Genomic DNA, 22,961 nt, shown 5'->3' with positions numbered 1-22,961 from the left:
GGTAAGAAGATATGTGCCAATGTGGTGGTGCAGGCAAAACCTAAAATCATTCAGATTTATTCCACACAGTGCAACATCATCCTCAGGTAAGAAACTTCTTGAGGTGAAGTGTCAGAGGGCAACATTTGCCATTTTAAACATAATCATCCTGATAGGACTGTGCAGTTATGATGCATGTGCATGCAAACTCATTTTCTGGGACCCACTGCACAAAGGTGAAATGTACATTGGTAAGATATGCAACAACATCTCATGGATAAAACCACAAAACAGCTGAAGCACAACATTGTCCCACAGGACTTACTGCAAAGAGGAGTGCATGCAGCAAAAACCCTAGACTAAGGTCAAATAAGGAATCATGATCAACACGTGTATGGATTTATGTTGATTAGTCAAGATCTAATCCAAAACCACTCACTGGAAACTGACATACCAGTGATAGTAGGATGAGGGATCTCATCAGATTGGTGAACTGCAGTGTGAAAGACCTACTTGAAAGCAACATCATTCTCCAGATAGAACTGCATAGATGCTGAAGTGAATGTCAACAACCTCAAGGTCCCACCACATGGAAGCAGGTGTCTTGGTAAAAGATCTGTAACCTCACCCTTTGGATAGAACTGCACAGTAGTTGGATGTTCCATCAGCCTCCAAGACCCACCACACAGAGGTGGAATATATTTGTGAACTATGTGTAACACCATACCCTAGATAGGACCACACAGAAGCTGGAAAGGAATGCTGACCTCCAGGTCTTATCCCACAGAAATGGATCACCTCTAAAAAAATATGCAACCTTACCCTCCAAAAAAATAGAACTACACAGAAGCTGGGACCTTCAGGACCCACAGCAAGGAAGTGGAGCACATGATTGGAGGATAAACACCATTTACACCAATAGAACACTACTTCCCTACTTTCTACTGAATGGAGGTGATCACACTCAGGAGAATGCCTCCATGGTCCAACATCTTAATGACTCAGAACTAGAAAGTGACAAAGATTCTCATACTTCACATGCCCGTGTAACCATAGTCCATAGGATGATTAAATCTGGAACTGTGCAACATCAACTTCCAGGACCCACTACATAGTTTGCTAGTTGGCCATGCAGTGTGGAATTTGATTAGATAAATAGCATATCTAGTCAGGCAGTTTTCATCATTGAATTGGAACATAGACATAAAAGGAATGTTCCCCTGGAAGAAAAGTAATAAAGTGAAAAAAAAAAAAATTAATAGGTTACAGGCAAATTAATAGAATAAACATGAACTTCAAAAACCTGAAATGAAGTCAAACAAAAATGACAAAAACTACAGTAAACAAATTATAGAAATTGAACAAAATATGTTAAAGGAACACTTCACAAAGTTAAAGAAGATATTTCTTGAAGAACAACACAATGTTAAACATATCTGCACTCAGTAACTGGCAAATGAGAAATGAAAAGCAAAATTAAATAGAGGGAGTCACATGTATCAGGAGGCTGTGTTGTATCCCTATAGGTGGAAAGTCATTGCGCAATGATTTACATGCAAACATACTGTGAACCACATGAACTGTGAGGTAGGTAGGAATTTCATGGCTTGTAACATGCAAAACAATTTTGCATAGAGAGCGACAGCATCTATACACATGGCAATGGAGATAAAATATTGCATCAGAAACATCACCTTCCGTCAACTATAGCTTAGGAGTGAACAACGATCACAGACCAAGAAAACCATCAACTCTGATTCAAGTTGAAGAACAATACATTACTGACAGGGTGTCAATCCCTGGTCTTCTTGGGTATGACAATAAAATATGGGAATAAAAAGTGGAGGGTGGAAATCTTGCCCTAAAACTTCCTTTCTTCCTGTAGCTTTCACAAAAAATGCTATGAAATTAAAAGTGAGATATTTATTAAACACAATCATTGGAAGTTACTATACTAAAACATTTCTACCTCAATTATTTATTTCAAATTTGACAAAGAAATTTTATTTTTGGACAAAACATTTTATTTCTATAAGCCTATTCAAAATGCAGCACATTTCTTTAAAAAACACCACCGGCAGCTCATTTATATATACCACAATTTGCATTTAAGTTCTTCATTTACATAATTGTTCCTTTATTTAATACTGTTATTTAAAAAAATAGTTGTAAAGATTTTACAACAGAGCATGAACAATACCTCATGCACAAACTGGTTAAGAAGTTATAATTTATATTAATCTTGACAAGAACCAAAATAATATTTAATACATATAATAGTTAAAAGTTTTTGTAATTTTTATTTTGCAAAAATATTCTTCCTAGAGTTGACATTTATACCTTCCTAAGCACATAGTTGCATTAATTTGTGTACATTTCTGTTTTCACATGTGTGTATGTGTGATTAAGAGTTTGGATATTAAAATATGTATATTTGTAAACAAATTTTGTTTTGAAATTTGGAGGTATACATTATTAAATATTCATATGTTATATTCTGGACTTCTACAATTCAGAATCTATCAGGAACATGAAGAGCTATCTAAAAATCTACATAAAGTATAACATACAATGTGAAAACAACAACAATATAGAATAAAGATAAATGTTCATCCATACATCGGGAAATATGAATTTCCAAGTCCATGACATAGTGAAGTTGAGTAAGTTGAAGTACTGTTTTCATCACTAAACTGCACTATACTCCTAACTCACTACAAAATTGTACTTTACAACCAGTATTAATTGTGCATGTAGCCAAAAATTTCAAGACATCAGGTGCACCTTTCAGCAGTTTCTATAACTAACAGCTTTTTCATAGAAGGTTTTTTGAAACAATAATTTATAATGTATAGAGAAAGCTACAAGTAAAATTACCTGTGTTATGTGAGTTTTTAATGTTGCTTTGCTCGTCACTTATTATCCTCTACTCTGTTGATTTTAGTTTCACATGAAAAAAATATACAAAACAAATATTTAACAAAAATTGAGGGGTGATATTTACATTTTCCCACAAAATTATGTTCATTTTTACTATTTTCACTGTGTCTTATGAAGATTTCATAATGTTTATGTAAACACTTTTTATGATAATTCCAATTTTTATTGGATAAAACAAATCACTGTTTTAACACTTACAGCAGCAAGTATGGTAAAAGCATCAGGTTCTAGTACATAAACATCTTTGTTTTCTGTACCCAAAACAAGACAGCTGACTGCATCATCTTCAGCCATGGACTTCTTCATAGTACTGAGACAAGTAACCACAGTCTGCAGTAAAATAAGTAAAACAATTATCAAGCAGATGCTAAAAAGAAACACAAAGTAAATCAAGAAACAAAAGAGAGATAATTAGTAACTATATATTTCTAATAAACGTAAATTCACAAAATTCCTTACACATACATCAAGTCGGCTATATGGAATACTGATAGCAATATATAAGTATCAGATTATTGCTCCTAACTTTAACACTTGCAACATAGAATAAAGAAAACAAAATTAATCAAGTTTTATTTAATAATACAAAGCATGTTCTTTCTTTAGATACACTGCTGGCCAAAATCTTATGGCCAATGAACATAAAGAAAAAATATACATTTTGCATTGTTAGACTCAACCATTTATTTGAGTAGAGCTTTGAAAGATGAAAACAAGAAAAGGAAAAATAAAAAAAAACAAACTTTTTTGACATTTAATAGGGAAAATGTGAACAGTATGAAATTAGCCAAAATACTAGCTGGTCAAAAGTTGAAGACCATACCAAAAAGAAGTACTAAACAGGGTAGGAAATGCCCAACAAGAGTTCTCAGTAGTGAGTTGCATGGCTGTCACTGCAAATAACTGCAAACATTCGCCTTGGCATAGTTAATATAAGTGTATGCAGAAAGCTGGCTGGAATGTTATTCCAAGTACTGAAGATGGCTTCACAAAGATCATGCACTGTTTGGAATTGACATCAATTTCTATAGACCTCCCTTGCCATCCACCCCCAAATATTTTCAATGGAATTCAGTTTGGGCAAACACTCTGGATAGTCCAAAAGAATCACGTTATTCGCCATGAAAAAGTCCTTTGTCATACAGGCATTGTGGATTGCAGCATTTTCCTGCTGAAAGATTCAGTCATTTCCAAACAAGCGAGGGTCTTCGGTTAATAAGGATGCTCTCTCCAACATGCCAATGTAGCCAGCTGCTATTTGATGCCCCTATACAGCCTGAAGCTCCATTGTTCCATGGAATGAGAAAGCACCCCAGATCATGATGAACCTCCTCCACTGTGTTGTGTGCAAAATGTTTCCGGTGGGATATCCTTATCATACCAGTAACGTTGGAAGCCATCTGGACCATCCAGGTTAAATTTTTTCTCATCAGAAAACAAAACCTTCTTCCACATTTCTATGTCCCATGTTTGGTGCTTCTCAGCAAAGATTAACCAAGTTGTTTCATGGTGTGGATGGAGATGTGGCCTTTGAAGACGTTTATGGTTTTTAAAGCCTTTCTCTTGTAGATGCCATCTTACTGTTCTCGAGTTGCATTTAGTGTCTGTAAGGGCCTTAATCTGATTTGACAATCGGCTGATGTTTTGCCAGACAACCCATTGAATCCTCCTGCTCAATGCCGATAAAATTTTCTTGGGCTGAGCATTTGAAATTCTCATTCTGTACCCCTCATGTTCTTTTAAGAAATTTGCAACACCAATTTTACTTCACCAAATCTCAGTAGCGATGACACGTCGAGAGAGACCTTGCTTTTGCAACTCAACAATTCTCCCACGTTCAAACTCTGTCAACGTTTTAGCCTTTGCCATGTTTTTACCCAATGTAACACAGGAGGTGTCAGTGGGAGATGTTGACAATGCTAATGCTTGAACACATATGACTAAATTTTGTTATGTGTTTACCGATTAATGCTTTGTTTCAGTATGGTCTTAAACTTTTGACCAGCTAGTATTTAGGCTAATTTCATAGTGGTCACATTTTCCCTACTAAATGCTAAAAAAGTTTTTTATTTTTATTTTCCCTTTTCTTATTTTCATCTTTTGAAGCTCTACTCAAATAAGTGGTTGAGTCTAACAACGTAAAATGCATATTTTTTCTTTATGTTTATTGGCCTTAAGATTTTGGCCAGCAATGTATATAAAAACACAAGCAAATATATCCTACAATATAAAAATATATTATTAGTATGTGTAACACCAGATTATTTTATTTCCTATGTTTTACACTAAATAAATGAAATGTATGAAATCCTTAGCTCACATACTTGTCTTTTGAGTGGAAACTGTTTGTGTACTTGAACAAACTCTTCTAATTCTTCTGGTTCCAACATGAGGAATCTACAATAATTTGAACTGTGAGACCTAATAAAATATCAACTGATGTCCAAGTCTTATTAATAATTTTGAAACTGACTTCAGTGTGGATTATATTAGTAATCTTATATCAACATATTTTGAAAAGTTTACAGAAACTGATTAACATGAAAAACCTAGAATGAATCAAACTGAGAACTCACAAAATAACAACTGTTGTACAAGTATTTTAATGATTCTGAAACCTTATTTCCATCTGCACCGTATTAGTAATCATCCATTAATGTATATCAAAAAGTACAAAGAGATTAAATAGCATGAATACTATTAAACTCTGATATCTGATCAAAGCTGTACAAAAGTATACATTCAGTAAACCTTATTTTCAAATGACAAGAATATATCACACATTTGAATTGTTTTAAAATACAAATAATCTTTTCTGCTATTCAAACTTCAAATATTTACTAAACATAATTTTCTTGATAATTCTATTTAATGTAAATAGCATTTCAACAGTAATACAATGTTAGTATGGAGCAAAAAAAAACAAACAAAAAAAACTGAAGGCAATTATATTGACCATTTTGAAACTTTTCAACATTAGAATGGTAAATTTTGTATAACCGTTATAAAACTTTTCATGCTTAAGAATATTTAAATTCTTCATGCTTTGTATGTTTACTCAATGGAAAATGTACACATATTATATCACAAATTACAGCTTGAAATCATTTTAGTGACATAGTTTGGTCTTGAGTCCTCCATAGTTTTTAGGAAAGAAAATAATTTTGAATGTAACAAGCATTAAAAACATGGTATCCAAGGAAATTATTGAAAAACAACACTTAAATTAGTTTTGCATGTTATTAATACTGAGAGATAAAAACCACTTGTAAAGTGACAATATATTACAGAAACTTTACCTCTGTGACCTGCTGCTTAGGTTGGATTCACCTACTTCAGTTCTAATAAAAGAGAGGAAAATTAAATGCTTGGTCTTTTTAACAACTAGAATCACTCTCAACTTATTTTTCTACTAGTTTCAATAATCAACATTTAATTTTTCATAAAAAAAATGTATATTTAAGCCATCATGTGCTGTTAGTACAAACTGTAGAAGACAAAGGTAACTAATAAACAATGTTTATTGAAACACATACCTGAAAACAGACATAAATTGACATGTTTAAACGAAAATTTTGTTTTATCCAATGTTTCAGGCATACACTGTATCAAGCAGTAAAATCTATGTTACAATGAAATTAGGTGCAGAAAGAGCCTACTTCTATTGCAATATTGTCTTTACTGCTTGATGAAGAATGCCTGTCCAAAATGTTTCACAAAAAGATCTTGATAAAAATTAAATTTATATGTGTTAGCTTCATCTTTATTATCTTTCCTTCAAGACTTTCTTCTTACATCTTACGAAACAATGATCATTCAAGAATTGACAACAATAAATTTGCCACTACATTTGAAAATAAATGTCAGTTAAAAAAGTGATAATATATACAGAGAGTCATGTAATTATGTCCAGATGATTATGAAGCTGTCAAAATCCACGTTATGAGGTTCAGTCATGATCTATCTGACTAACATGCACCCTGACAACAGCTCTGCAGTATAATTTCCATTGCTAAACACTCTATTGCAAATGTGTTGTATGAAAAGTACACAACTCTTTGCTGCAAGCTTTACAAAATTAATCTAGTGTTCAAGTATGATGGTTTTACAATGCTTGTCCCAACAGTCAGACTACACAGAAATGTATGGGTGACTTGAACAGTATGTCTTCTTATGAAATACAATGAATACATATTTATTTCTCCATATGATTTATGATGGTCTCTAACTTGCACCTGTCACAGTAATCATCGTGAATCCCTTTGAAAAACTTTCACAGTATGGGAACAATACTTTTGGAAAATTGTTTCATCCATTGGCTTACAGAAGTCTTGTTACAGTTATCAAGGTGTACATGTTTCATCAGGTGTCACCTTGTATTGCCATTTTCCTATTCATATAGTTTCTAAAGTTGGTTCTCCTTCAGTGGATATGTTGTAGAAGTAACTTATGTATACATGCTATGTCACCTTTTCATATGGAAATCCTTCTTGATATAACTGCATACTTTGCCTAAGATGTGTGGCCATCTTCTGCCTTTACTTCTTATTTTTGTGGATTCTTACCTATTAAAAGATATTACAGTTTGTTTACAATGACTGGGTTACGACTTAATTCAGGCCTGTTTCTGGGTTGTTCTGGTCTCCACATTCACCCACATTCCTTTGTTTTCCAATGTCATTAAGTACAATAGATATTCCAAATTTGGAAATTCTAAGTCCCTGATCTGAATACATCTTTACGATCTGATTGAATAATTTGTATTGCAAAGGGCTGTTGGATACCCTTCTCAACAGAAACTGATTTTCAGTAGTATCACACTACCTACAAAATACTATACAACATTAATATGTAGTTCCAATACATGCTATTCCATTATAACTTTACATCAGTTGTAGTTGTCACATATTAAAAATTATTTTAATATAAAGTGTTCCACCCTCTATATATGAAAAAAAAACACAGCAACAAATCAATAAAACACACAAAAGCAATTTCATGTATTCACCAGACAAAACAAACTTTTCTGTAGGTACATAAAATAGACGTATTGCTCTTGATCACTATCAAGGCTAGAAGTACATACTGTTGCCTGGAAAAGCAGTTTTGGATGTAATGAGCTTCCACAATGAACTGTAACCCAGAATTTAGACTACATCTGTAAACAAACATTCCACAAACCCTTCACTGTACATGTTAACTTCCAATGCAATTCTTAAGTAAATAAAACATCATAATTATCCACTGTGGCAGAATTAAAGGATGTAATAGGCATGTGCTGAAACAGGGTTGTCATAATTTCAATTTCTTTGTAAATCTTTCTCATGAAAATAGCCTTTGATTTTGAAGTGTGACTGTATGGTTGTGAACTTTATAACTTCATAAACTTCAAATCCTTGTTTATTGTCTCGTTCATGGTACCCAGTTTTACTGCAGTGGCTGGCTGGTATTGAGAGTGCCCTTTCAAACCTGTTGTATTCAATTCATGGATGAGGGGTACTGTCCCAGTGTGGGCTTGGATGTAGTTTTGGACCTCAGTGTTATCCTATATGCTCTACTGTATAACACTGTATTCTGCATCATTTAACAATCTTGCCTATACAAGCATCCTTCCTCAAAAGGGACTGTCACATATTCCTACAGTTATAGGTATACAGATGGCAGCTCTGCATTTTCAATGGGTCAGTAACTTGTAAAGAACCACATACACAAATGATAAATATGTTGTCATTGCACTAAGGCTTATATCTCCACAGATTCACCATTAAATTAGTATATACACATCATTCATATAACCCTATGCACTGTATGCCTGTCCATATAACATACCTTACACATATTTGGTTCTTCTAATTAAATCTCTGTGATTGAATTAAATTCTTATACCCACCCCAATGTCATCACTAGATATCAATAACATATAGATATTTATTCAACACCATAGAAGTATAAGTTACTTGAAGTTTCAGGTTATTAATCATCAAACTTTCTTAGATCCTTAGTTGATATTTATTTTCCACTGAATCAATAACTGAAAACTGAGCAGTTGTTATATTTCAATCATAGCTGTGTGATAATACTTTGTTATACTTTTTTTTGTTTCTGTTATCAAAATACTTTACAATACATTCTCCATGAGTTACATATGAACAACAAATATATATCTTTTCAAACAGGACACTCATAACTGTATAACATCTTGGTATAATTGAGCAGAGTAATCCTGTTCTTGAAACAAAAAAAAGTTGTTAATTATTGTGACTGATTTTAAAATAAACTTTAACTGAATTTGCTGATACACTTTTAATTACACTGTTCAACTGTGGCTCCATTCAACTCTTTCTATTTTGGAAATGGTCCCTTAAATACACTTACTTCAATATATAACATGTGAATAACCAATCAACAGCTTAGAATTTTTCCCTAATGGTTTCTCAACCATTTTAACATTTTAGAAGACCATCTCCTTCTTTTGAAATAAGATTTAAAGGAGATAGGTTGTGGCTTTACTCTGTTCAAAATTTCATGTTTTTTTTAAAACCTAAATACAGCTTACTTACTAAGCTTGATAAAATATAGTGGAATTCTATGGTATCAATATAGTAATTTATGATATTTTGGTTATTCATCTGTAAATACATAAAATGTAAAAAAAATAAATAAATTTTGTTTCATATCCTCCAGATACAAAATTTTAAAAAGCAATTCAGCCTTCATCAAGCAATAATTGAATACAAGGGTCATAGCTAAAAAGATAACTGTCTGCCTTACTTCTTTATTTACAGTTCTTTACTTCACAAAAAATAAGTTTAATAACTTATTTCTAAGTAGTAATAATCTATATAATTGAAATGTGACTATACATAACAAAATACAAGTTTACTAAAACACAGCCAAGACAAGGTCACATTGTAAAGACTAGAGATGAATTTTATGTTATTGGATAATATAATGAGTGCACGCGCTCCTTGTTAAAACAAGTTTTGTAACATTAGCCAGGCACAACTGGTAGGTCAATATAAGATAAAAAAAAACAAATAAATACATAACATTATGAGATGTAAGCTATTTAGACTAAGCATTTGTATTTTTAAGTTATAATCTGTTATCTTCTAGAAGGAATAAAAACATAATTTATATTTATTTCCTTTTTTTTCTTGTTGGTTACAAGGTTAGTCAAATTTACAGACCCCACATAAAGTGAAGAAAATACAAAGTCTTAATGAAAACAAACATTTAAAATGTATTTAGAAGGTTTTAGAGATTGCACAAATAATATTTCAGGCTTTGGGACAAAAATAGTTTTCTAATCATAACATAAAAATCACTTTGCAGTTAGACTAGTAACGAAAAACTTGATACTTTCACAAACATTAAGAAATCTGAATTTTTTGTGTGCAAAACAATTGCAATTGTCACTAAACATCTGCCAAATTTTGTGAAGATACATATATTATACCAAAAGTTATAGTATAAATTCTTAACACTTACAATTGTGTATATGAACTTGTGTGTGTTATACCAAGCCCATTGCAAAAGAGTTAATGTTTGTTTCTCAGAAACATAAAAATGTTTCAAACACATATTTTAACACAGTAATTGTTTCAAATTACTTGGACTTTCATTCAACTACTTTCTTTTTCAAAATGGCACATAAAGACATTGGCCACAATCAGCTCTAAACTAGATCCCACACTAATTGCACCTCTTTGTTCATATATTATCTCATTAAACAAACCATGAACAACCTCTTTATGGCATACAAATAATTTGTACAACTTAAATGGATGCAATATAATAAATTAAAACTTCTGAAAAACAGTCTTTGATGAAAATCATGTCATTATCAAAATCATTACTGTGCCTCCTTCATTTATCCTGAAGTTAGTTAAAAAAAAGATATGAGACAGATATACAGTGTATACATAAATATTGTTGATATATACACCTGTAAGGTGAAAATAATAATAAAAAAATGTGAGATCTACTTACCTAATGCTTTCCAAGACTTCTTTCATACTTGATAAATCAATCTTGTCCTAATGTTATTAAAATTACTATGTGAATATGAGTTTTTTAGTAAAATTAATAAAGTCTACAAAAAATATTTCATAGTAAATAAGCTTATTAAAGAAATGTTTGTTTGTTGTTGGGGTGCGAGATAACATTTGTTTTGGCCACCTTCACCTTTATTAAAAAAAATTTAATAATTACTGTGAGGGGTGTGAGAACATATTAACATTTTTTATGGGTGCAGGGCATAAAAAAGGTTGGGAACCACTGGCCTAGAGGGAAGGCAGCTAGTCATCATCACCCACTGCCATCTCTTGGGGTATTCTTTTACCAACGAATTGTAGGATTGACTATTGAATTATAATGCCCCCACAACTAAAAGGGCAAGTATATTTGGTGTGATGGGGATTCGAACCCCGAACCTCAGATTACTATTTGAGCATCTTAACCACCTGGCCATGCTGGACCATGTTAAAGAACTCAATATAATTATGAAGCAAAATGTTTAGAGTTTAACTACTCCGTGTGTGAAACAGATTTAAGAACTGATATCAAGAAGTTTGTATAATTTGAATATAACTTTCCATCAATGATTAGTAAAAGTTATAAAGTTAAAGAAAACTACATGAATTTATATATCAGATTGTTACTTCATCTTTGTGTGCATTTTTTAGTTTGCTCTGTTGTACGAGCTTTACTAGTATTTGTGCACAATACTATGTTATAAATATATAAAATTAGAAAAAAATATGCCAGTGACTTATAAAGCCATTATTACCTCTTTTCAGATTAATATGGCATCACCAATATCCCCTGACTTTTCCTTCTCACAGTATAAATGTTTAATCAGTAAGTCATATCAAATGTGTTATATGAACTAGCCCAATTTTTAAGTAATGGTTTAAAGGAATTTGTATACAATTAGTATACCCTATAAGATAAATCCAAGTTTGTTAATAACATCAAAGTTAAATTTTGAACACAGCATAGTAATTGCTAGATTTTATGTTGAATCTATATTTACTAATATGCCATTGGATAAGACCATTTATTTATGCTTAAATATGATTTACAATAATGGAGGTAACACTGATGATTTGCCCGGTATGGCCAGGTGGTTAAGGCACTCGACTCGTAATCTGAGGATTGTGGGTTTGAACCGAACATGCTCTCCCTTTCAGCTATGGAGGCATTATAATGTGATGGTCAATCCCACTATTCTGTGGTAAAAGTAGTCTAAGAGTTGTTGGTGGGTGGTGATGACTAGCTGCCTTCCCTCTAGTCTTACACTGCTAAATGAGGGGCGGCTAGAGCAGATAGCTCTCATTGTAAGTTTATGGGGAAATTGAAAACAAACCAAACCAAACACTGATGATACACCCAAAAAAGTATTTAAAAATTGTGTGAAGTAGCAACAAAATAATAGGATCTTTTGTTCAATGGAAAGGTATATAAACAAATAGATGTAGTTAGTATGGTGTCCATTTTAGCTTCTATATTAGCAAATTTGTTTTTGCATTACCATGAAAAAATTTGGATAAAAGAATGTCCTAACTAATTTAAACCATCAGTGTATGAAATATACGTAGAGGATACACTTATAGTACTTGAGAATGAAAAACATGCGAATACGTTTTGATTTCTTAAATAAACAACATAAAAATATAAAATTTACTGAGATAAAATAAAAACTTCATTTGCTGTTCTTGTACACCTCAGTTATAAAAAAGATAGGAAGTTTGAAACTGAAGTCTACTATAAATCTATGTATTTGGATTTTTGTTTCAACTATAATGGTGTTATACAAATGATATTCAAAGAAAATCTTGTTAGAATTTCGTTATACAGAGCCCATAAAGCTACCAGTAACATAGAACTAATCAGAAGAAAGGTAAAAATCATCAAATATTATCTAACCAAAAATCAATTTTCAATGACAGTGATAACCAGCATTATCAAAAAGTACATCAACAGTTTTCACTCTAGAGAAAAAACGTATAACATTCGAAAAATGACTCCTAATATAACATTACCATTCATGAGTAAATAAATGGTTTTGCAACATTTTTCTGCATGTAATGAAATATGATTTCTATGATATAAATGTGAGAAAGGTAGATCAGGGTAGAGCAATAAGAAAAACTGTACAATTGGATCAACTTATCATGACCAGTAACTGATAAAAATATGAGGAATGAGATAACTATAGATAAAAGATATGCTTTCAAATTACCTATTTTGTTAACAATAAGAGTTCAAATTCAACAATAAGAAATTTTCAGATTTCTATCTGATTTGAATATTCAACTTAAAAATGATTAGAATTTGTTAAAACAAAATTATAATTTTTATTTAAATATTAAAATTAGATAGGCAAGTGTGCACTCAATACCTGAAAGGTGCTCTATTATCTAAAAAGAGTTAAAGCTAACATTTTCCTTACTTTAAAATAAATTTCTGATAAATATTTACCTCTCTGCACACAGGAGCTATTCTGTCTTTGAGAGTTTGTACATCAGTTTAAAACAAGACATTTTAACACAAACTATACTAGTGCATGATTTAATAATCATGCAAAAACAGCCTTCCACCAACAGGAGGGTGATATATCTTTCATGTATAGCAGATCACCAAAAGAATTTAGATGAAGCATGAATTGCATGCAATAGCAATGGGAAAAAGGGTAGGAAGATGTGAAGAAAGGTTTATATTTATCTAAATAATTTTTGGAGGTAATGAAAATGTTAAATTCTGAAATAAAAGGGTTACCTCTCTTCACACAGTATCTTCCCAGAGCTGTAACACTTGTAGGAGGCTGCATCACTTCATGGAAGTGTGAAAGAAGAAAGGTAAAATAAGCCTATGTACCATAAAGATGAACAGAAAAAGACAGGACCAATCATGTATTTGTACACAATGGTTCAGTCAGACATGAAGTGTAATGTGGTTAGGGCAATTATCAGAATATACAGTTTGGTAAGTGTTCTGTTACACAATCTACTCCCCACACATACAAGAATGGAAAATAATTCTTCTCATTGTGTATGCAAAAGACTTTACCCCATCTAGTTGACCAAACCACCAGTAAATTGGACATATTATATAATATAGGATGGCACACATTATACAGACATAGGTGTCCCTGCCCCACCCACTACCACATTGTGATGCCCATTTAGAATCTTTCCTGAGGATCTCACAACTGGTGAGGAACTCTTCAAACTGACCAACCCAACAGTTAGGATCTGGGGTCTCCTGTTCCATTTGGTAACTGGAGAGAGAGGAATTTAGGTTGAAAAAACACCAAAGTGGAGCCAGGACCTGATTTGACCTAATCACTACAAGTTACTGCAAAAACCTGATCTGAAGAACTGGTATGAGCAAACCATGAAAGTAGCCAGACACTGTTGCTACTGACTTTTTCTTTATGATAGTCCAAGGAAAATACAATTTAGAATAGACAATAAGTATGTTTAGGATTCTTGGTGAATGAGTTTAAAACTTTATTTTATTCCTGATTCAATTGGGATTAAGGACAGTAAATATATCCAGTGAGGCAAAACTGGCCATTGAGTAAGTTTTGAGAAGTAAATAGAACAGTTTAATAGTTAAAGAAAAAAACAACCATTTACCTGTCTGGTTGAGAGAGTTAATCTGCCTTAAAATTCAAAGCTTTAGGATATGATAAGTAATCAGATGCACCTGATATGAGAAAGATAAAAACAGAACAGTTAGAAGAAAAGATCCCCACAGGGAGTATTACCTTCACAGCTGATATTAGAAATGACTATAAAATGGTCTGAGTGGATCATAGAAATATGATATAAAAGGAATCCAACCTGAATGTTAAAGGAAGTTGTATGTCAAGCTACTGGAGTTATGTAAAGAAGACAAGCTATACCAATGTGGACAAACCTTCTCTCCAACCTGGAGAAGCGCAAAATGCAACAAACTGAACTTGATATTATGGGCCCAGGTACCCAAACTGAAAGTACAGAATGCTGACTGTGAACCACTGATATTACAAAGGGAAGGCAAGTGACATCCAACTGGACAAGTCTTCCCCTAACCTGAAGAAGCTCAGAATATTACAAAATGAACTTGGAAATATAAAGCCAATTCACATCTCACTCAAATAGGAGAAACAAAAATCATCCTGCCTGGGATTATGAACCAAAATCCTATCTCCTCAACTACAGAACAAACAAAGTTCAATCAATGGCTGGTACACATGATGCTCATCATGTAGAATTATGAGGAGTTGAGTGCCCTCTTCCACAATCATGGAAAGTAAGAGAATGGCCAAAAAGAAAGGACAAGTCACACAACCATATAGTGAAGTGAAGTGAACTTAAATTATGAGGATACTCCTGCCTAGGCTGGACTGGCTTCCCACCTGATGAATAACAATAACTGCCTCAGAAAAAAGTCTGACCAAGGCCGACATAACAGAGATGGCCAGAGAGAATGGGGAAGAGGTTAAAATTCTTAAAGATACTGGGAAAATAGGATACCAGAGCTGACTTAGTCAAATGGTGCCACCAGAAAAACTTGACAGGACATGGAGTGAATCAGTGCCTGAACCATGAAGAACAGATGATTTGGAGGGAGGACATAAAGATGAATATCCTGGTTAAGAGCTTCTACTCCCAGAGCTGAGCATTCCAACATGTGATAAAAGCCTCAATCTGTGGTGTTTCAAGACAAAAGCAGATTCAACAAAACATTTGATGGAGAAGCATCCATTCTGCAGGAAGAGCTCTGTTGTGACTAACTGGCTGTTAGATTCATTACTCCTTGAAAATGACAAAAAACAAGAACAACTGGTGTTTGTTTGCCCAAGGAAGAAGACTCACTGTTCAAAACTTTAGAGATCTTGAGTGAGTGCCCAGTTGCTTTCATAAGGATGAGATTATTGTGGAATTGTCTAAATGAAGCAGTTTCCTTCCCAAGAAGTTTAATGACCCAATGATATGTTGTGAATGTCTCCCACACAATATACAAACCCTCTGAGGCTTCACAGGACATAACCCCATAAGGTAATTACTAATGCCAAAATTTGCACTACACTCTGGAGTAGTATCCTCACTGGTAAGGTTGAAATCACCCTTGTGTTCCAAAGAATTGTGGTGCCAAAGCATATCTAGAAACATGAATGGGAGATGTAGTAAATTATCCTGCAGAAGAACTTTGGAACAGTTGAAAAGCCAGTGTATAAGATGAAGATGAAAGACAGGCAACATAAACTCTTGATTTCCTGGATTCTGGAATTTCTGCAAAAATATGCTGTCTGCTAACACAGAAAGCCAGGCTCCCTACAGTAAAGAATCTCTCTCCAAAGGATCCCAGCAACAAACCAATTAAGATACTAAGGAGAGAGCAGAAGCCAAAGTAGAAATAAATAAATGACTAAGATCCCCCACAATTTGAGCAGGGAATAGGTAATAGGCCATAGACAACAGCTGAAAGGATGATAAAAATGGAGAACTGTTGTAAGCTATAGAAAATTCTGGAAGAGTGAGATATTTCAAGATAAACAGTGGCATTTTGTCTAGAGCACCAAATAGGTAGAACATAATCTGATCTTCGAGAGTCCAACTAAAAATTCATCAGGTGATGGAAAGCCAAAGGTGTGTTGATCCAATAAACAAGGAGGACAAGGCAAGTACTCAAAACATTACAAACATGACCCCCCCTCCCAAGCCAGATGACTGTTGTGTCCAAGATGTGAATGTGAGTACTCATATTTAAAAATCATCTCAAAAAAATTGTTTTTTCATGGACAATCAAGAAAATAAACAATCTATCCAAGCCCCATGAAAAGGATCTAAAATAATTGAATGAAAACAATGCAAGTTTAGTAATAATGCTCAAACACAAAGTATGAGACTACCTACATAGTTTTTGCTGCTAAGAAAAGGCAAATGAGAAAGACTAACAGGGAGCTTATATATGGATCAGGTATAGAAGGTACTTTGACACAGATTGAGAAAGTTACAAAATTAAACTTACTAGAGGCAATATAGTGGGGTATAAATACTGGAACAAGCAAAGTAGAATTCATACAATTGCTTAGATGAGCAAAGAAGAAAACCTTTTCTCAGGATACAGCTAATGTGTGAGGAGAGTGGTAAATATCATAGAGGTGATGGAATACCTTGAAAGCAAATGTTACAATGCTCATACTCAGCAAAACTTAGGATTTTTTAAAATATTGTCTCATGAAATCAAAATTTATATAAGATTAAAATTTGAGTTATTAGCTACATTTTTATACCAAGTGTATTCATATACCATGAAATTAAAATGCTTTAAATTTTGAATGTAACTCAGTAAAATCTTGTGACATGTCCAGAAAATTATGCCTTTACAGAAAGAAATAATCCATGAAGAAATTTGTTTCAATTAAAAGAAAACAATATATGTATCAACTTGCTTTCCCTTCATATTAAACAATGAGATACACATGCTGAAAACTGAGAAACAATTACACTGAGTGAAGTAAATTTCATCATGTATTTGATATAAATCTGATGAGAAGGAAAAATGAAAATTAACTCAGGGAATATTACATTGTTTACAAAGATGTATTATTAATAACTGTTTCCTATGATGGATAGGATATTGATAATCTACCAACAAATTAAAAATCACAGAGGGATGGTCAAAGAATTAGATACATGACTGTCTTTTCTTTGGGACAGTAACAGCAGAAGTTCCACCAAAAATTTTCTTACTTGTTTTCTGAACAGCTTTCATCAACATCACGAAAGAACAATTCCCTTATACCAGAAGGACATTACAATGTTATATACATAAAAGATATATAAAAAATATACAATTTAATAATACACACATTTAGGTTGGCTAGATATTCAAACAGAAATTGACACACCTCCTTAGCTTGATTCCAAACCTCTAACTCAGCTGGTTCAATGTTCAAAGTAGGCAAAGTAAATTTATAAAATGGACGCATATTTTTGTAAACATAAATGTGACCCCCAGAGGCTACAGCAATTGCTATACAAAAAAAAGTAAAGATAATTTAATGTACAATATATTTTACCAAACCATTATGAAAGAAAATTTAAAATTTAAATTTTAAGCACTAATTCAGATTTACAATAAAAAAATTAAAGAAAGTGCCCAAGAATACATAACTGAACTTTCATCAGTCACTATTTAAATCTTGGTAACTTCTAAAAATGGCATTCACAGTATTTAAAGTTTAAATTTAGTAGAGTGGTGATGAAGTTTCATGAATTTTATGTTAAAAAACAAGTACTACTTTATTATACTTTTTTGTTTCACTACTGAGTAAGGAAGAGCTCTCATACAAAAATACTATGATTATTAGGTTTTTCCACATATAATAGTTAACAATAGTATCTACATTTTTAAATTTATGAAAACTATTAATTTGCACCATATTTTTCACAATGATACACCACACATATCTTACAATGATTACTTTGTTACTTAATGGAGCATATCTATACATATACATATATAGCAAGCATGTCACCATTCCATGTATTTTACTTTGGTATCTGAACACAGGTCATATTTAAGAAACAATTAAAAACATTATTTTTTAGAATAGTTACTGAAGAAATTTCAATAAATGATCACAGTTATGTACTATTTTGAATTATCAACTTTGAGAGACAAGATATAACATTAATAACATACTTTGATGAGTTAACATTAACATTAGGCTTTGAAGAGATAATTAATAATTGGCTTTGAAGAGATAACAACAACAATAGGCTTGTTGCTATCATCAGTCAATTCAGAAGATATTCAAATCATTTTACTCACTTTGCTACTGTACACAAAAATGAAAATCATTAATTTTGGAAAAATAAGTAGCAATTTTACATTTTATAATAACAGTTTTCATAAATATCAATATGTTGTACATTATTAAGAAGGTGGTTATCATAAGGTAAAGGTGGAACAAAAATTATCAGTTTTATTATTAATTTGCTTAGTTGATATAGCACTTATCAAAAACAAACCTGAAACTTTTGGATCACAGGTGTCCATCTGAAATGCTACCACACCTGTGGGTAAGTCAATGACTGTATGTTCTGACAATAGGTGTGTTCCTATGAAGCAGTTAGATTAAAAAATCAGTCAATTTACTTATTATTTAACATAGCCTTTTGGATCCATTTAGAAGTATAAAGCTCATGAAAGTCTGAACAAACATAAAGAAAAAACATACACATTACATCATCATAGAAAGGTATATAACTCTAAGAGAGAAATAACTTTGTCAAAAAAGTGTTGGTAAGGGCTTTAAGAATTTAACTCTTGAGATTCAAGTTCCTACTATAAAACCTACCAAAGAAGGTTCTAACAGGCAATTTCTTCAAGTTTGAACATTTAGTAGTAAAAATTCTTCATAAAATTTAAATTAATTATTTGATATACACATTTAAACAGCATTTTCATTCATATTTTTTTAGATTTTACAAAAATAAAAGAAAATATGGATTTTTTTAATTTTCTTATATTATAATTCAAAAACAAATCATTACATTAATACAGTTATTAACAAAAATAAAAGTAAACATGATTTATTCACACAGCTGTGAATCAATAACATAGTCTGCTTTGATGCACTCGAGAAAATATTTACTAACACTGTATAAACACTATAATATTCACCAAAACATACTTAAAGAAAAAATCCATTGTTCTGCTTTAGCTCAAACAATAAATAATACTTATAAGGATAACAAAATAAATATATTTAGTAGTTAAACTTAATTTAAATTCAATTCAAAAGCCCATCAATAAAATGGTAGAACACAAGTAATGCCATGCTGCTTTATTTTGCCGTGTTTAAAAGATCTTCATCGTCTATTATTTGAACTGCAATTTTTAGTTTTTGTTTTATTTTGCTTAAATGTGTTTAGATGGCTCTCACATATTTTAGTGTTACATCAACTTAAGACAGTGTAATCACTATTGTTCAGCCACTCTTTTAAAGAGCAGCAACTGACATAAGTAGTAATATGTTGAACAGGGTGTTGCTAATATTACATACAATGTCAAATAATTACACTTCACAGTGACAACATGAAGAAACAGTGACATCAGATGAATAAGAGGAGGGTAACTTTTATTTTTTGATCAATGTTCTTTCTCATTCACCATTAATGTAGCCTGCTTCTAAGAATAGATATTTACGTACATCTAAAAAAAGTAGATAAATGCCTCCATTAAGTAGGTGAAAGATTAAATTTATTGCTTCAAGGTACCACTGTTAAAATTAGCATATATCATAAAATGTGCAAGAGATAATGAAGGACCTACTAGTCTTTATCATTGGGTGATTGCATTGCAAATGTTCAATCCAGCATTTGCTACTGCACTTGGTTTGTTTAATTTTCTGAAGTTGCTTCTTTTGGTTTTTGGTTTGTTTCAAAGCAAAGCAAACTTGAGCTCTTTACTGCATACAGTTCAGAGAATTGAATGTTGTTATTTTTCTATACTGAAAATGTATTTCCAATAGGTACTTACCTCTGTTCTCAAGATTAGCTAATCTTGTTTAGTGCTATCCTCTATATTAAAACCTTTCCTTCACATGTGCCACAAACCTAGTGCTCCCCCCTTTTTGAAATTACTATATTCCAGCATGTCTCTCATGTAAAGCATGATGCGTCCTCTCTTAACCAATAGTGGCATAACATGCTCATATGACTCCCTCTACCAAATCTTCACTTCTCATTTAGCAGCATTTCAGATTCTGATCTGGTGTGCTTATAGCTTCCTGCATGACAGTTATTTCAATTTTTAATAGAAGTGGTTCCTTTATACCTTTAATTTCTTTTATCCCAGTTTTTTTTTGTTGCTCTATTTCTGCACTCCACAATTTTGAGTAGATTTATTGAGTTATGAATTCCAAAGTTCACATTACCACTTTGTGGGTTACACCAATGACCACTGTATTGTCTCAGGGCTCAAATGAGTGTGACCAAATGATGGATCTTTCTGCTTTTAGACATTGAAAGATTGTTATGTTGGTCAACTTTTGTCCCTAGACATTACCTAGGCTCTTCCTGAATCTGCTGCATTTATTCAGAATGATAGAGATTTTGATTGTTTTTTCCTCCCTTCAGAGTTTGTTATTTTTTCTTAGTTACAGCCTCAGGAATCTCCTAGGCCTAACTCGGTCTTCACAGAATTTGTGTTTCAGGTTTATTATGTTTTATCCCTTTTCCCTATTTTTACTCTTGTTTTTCCTTACTACACATGCAATCTTCTCAGCCATATTTACTATTTCCTCCTTCCCATAATATTCAAGTCCTTGTGGATTAACATGTTTCACAATTATGTGACGGAATCAGCATGCCACATGAGAAGACTGCTCATGTAACTAGAAAGGACAAGGGAAATAAGAATTATGGGTAAGCAATAAAACACCAAAAACCTGAGACACAAATACCGTGCACCACAGGCTGTAATTGAGAAGGAATGGCAAACTCTGAACAGGGAAAAGACAATCAAATCTCTAACATTCTGAATAAATGCAGCAGACTTAGGAGGAGCTTGGGTGATGTTTGGGAACAAAGATTGACCAATGTAGCATTCAATCTTCCAACATATAAAGGAAGAAAGATCCACCATCTCATCATTGCACCTGAGGCCTGAGACAACACACTGGTCATTGATGTGACCTCCAAAGTGGTAACACAAACTTTGGAATTCATCACTCAATAAATCTGCTCAAGACTGTTGAGTGCAGAAATACAGTGATGAGAATAAACTGAGAAAAAAGAAATTAAAGATAAAAATGAACCACTTTTATTGAAAACTGAAGCAACTGTCATACATAAGAATCTGTACTCAAAAACTGTCAAATAAGAAGTGAAGGTTTGATAGAGGAATGCAGAGGGAGTCACATGTATCATGTAGCAACCTCAAAAAGGGGGGAGCAGAAGGCTTGTGACATATATAAAGAAAACGTATGCATATAGAGGTCAGTACTAGAAACAAATAGTTAATGTTGTCAAAGAAGGTAAGTACTGTATAAGATGTTAGATGTAAATTCAGTAACAGGAAGCATTAGAGAGAGTGATTTAGTACTGAACAACAACCTGAGATCATTAACTACTTATTATCTTTACATCATATTCAAAACAGCATCTTCAAATCTTTAGTTAGATTAAAACAAAGAGTAGTAAAATTATCATTATCTTCTTTGTTGAAGAGACAATACACATATTAAACAAAGATGTATCAATTCCAAAAATTATACTGGTAGCTACTAATCTGAATTAGAGTTTTACAACTAACATTGCTTTTACAAATAGTTTTAAAAATGTAGTAACATTTTTTTAAAAAAGTCTTTCATGACTTAGGGACTTTGAGACATGTGAAATGTGTAATGAACCAAGATGCTCCATCTGTATTAAAAGCTTCTCTGACTACTGGGAGTTATAATTCCACTTAAGGTTGAATTTTATTTTTAATTAATTTTAAAAGAATGTTACACAATAAAAATATATGTTATAGATTAAGAAAAATAAGCATTTTATTGTGGGTAAAAAATACTATTATTTTTACAGTTTAAATAAGGTAGTCTTAAATATGAAATATTGCAATCCTTTCCTTATTGGGTTTGGCCTCATCAATAAAGCATTCTAATCAAAATTAAGGGCAGCACTGAACAACAATAGTTATTCTTGTGAAAGAAGGTAAGTATCGAATTGGAACCCTGTCCTTAAACTTACCATTTTCCCCAGCAGACGATGTTTCATTTAGTTGAAAAAGATGGGAAAATACAGGTTATTTCAAAACATATTTTAAAGAAGATTTTAAAATATTTATAATCAAACTTTTCAAAAGTGTGCACAGTGACTTTCCTCTTCACATTCATATCACAAAGACAGAAAATAGTTGCAATATCTTATTAACTGGTGAAAATATACTGGAGATACTGAAAAGTTCGATCTGGAAATATTTCTAAACCAATCATACAAATTCTAGGACACATAGGTGGGGTAGACAATCAT

General features: G+C 32.4%; 1 protein-coding gene across 3 annotated transcripts in view; it reads right to left on the bottom strand.

Moving 5' to 3' along the window:
• The window catches only part of BBS1 (Bardet-Biedl syndrome 1), a 64,470-nt gene that overhangs the window by 28,512 nt on the left and 12,997 nt on the right, over positions 1 to 22,961 (bottom strand). For all 3 annotated transcript variants that reach the window (XM_076450244.1, XM_076450246.1, XM_076450245.1), the window contains exons 4-9: positions 18,954 to 19,043; positions 17,828 to 17,952; positions 10,912 to 10,958; positions 6,219 to 6,260; positions 5,244 to 5,316; positions 3,118 to 3,249 (exon numbers count right to left, since the gene is read on the bottom strand). In XM_076450244.1, coding sequence (XP_076306359.1) covers positions 3,118 to 3,249; positions 5,244 to 5,316; positions 6,219 to 6,260; positions 10,912 to 10,958; positions 17,828 to 17,952; positions 18,954 to 19,043 — 509 coding nt within the window. The remainder of the gene's footprint in view (positions 1 to 3,117; positions 3,250 to 5,243; positions 5,317 to 6,218; positions 6,261 to 10,911; positions 10,959 to 17,827; positions 17,953 to 18,953; positions 19,044 to 22,961) is intronic.

Source organism: Tachypleus tridentatus, chromosome 8, assembly GCF_004210375.1.
Source record: "Tachypleus tridentatus isolate NWPU-2018 chromosome 8, ASM421037v1, whole genome shotgun sequence".
NCBI classification, from domain to species: domain Eukaryota; kingdom Metazoa; phylum Arthropoda; class Merostomata; order Xiphosura; family Limulidae; genus Tachypleus; species Tachypleus tridentatus.
Note: the sequence above shows the minus strand (reverse complement) of the source record. Positions and strands in the feature narration are given on the sequence as shown.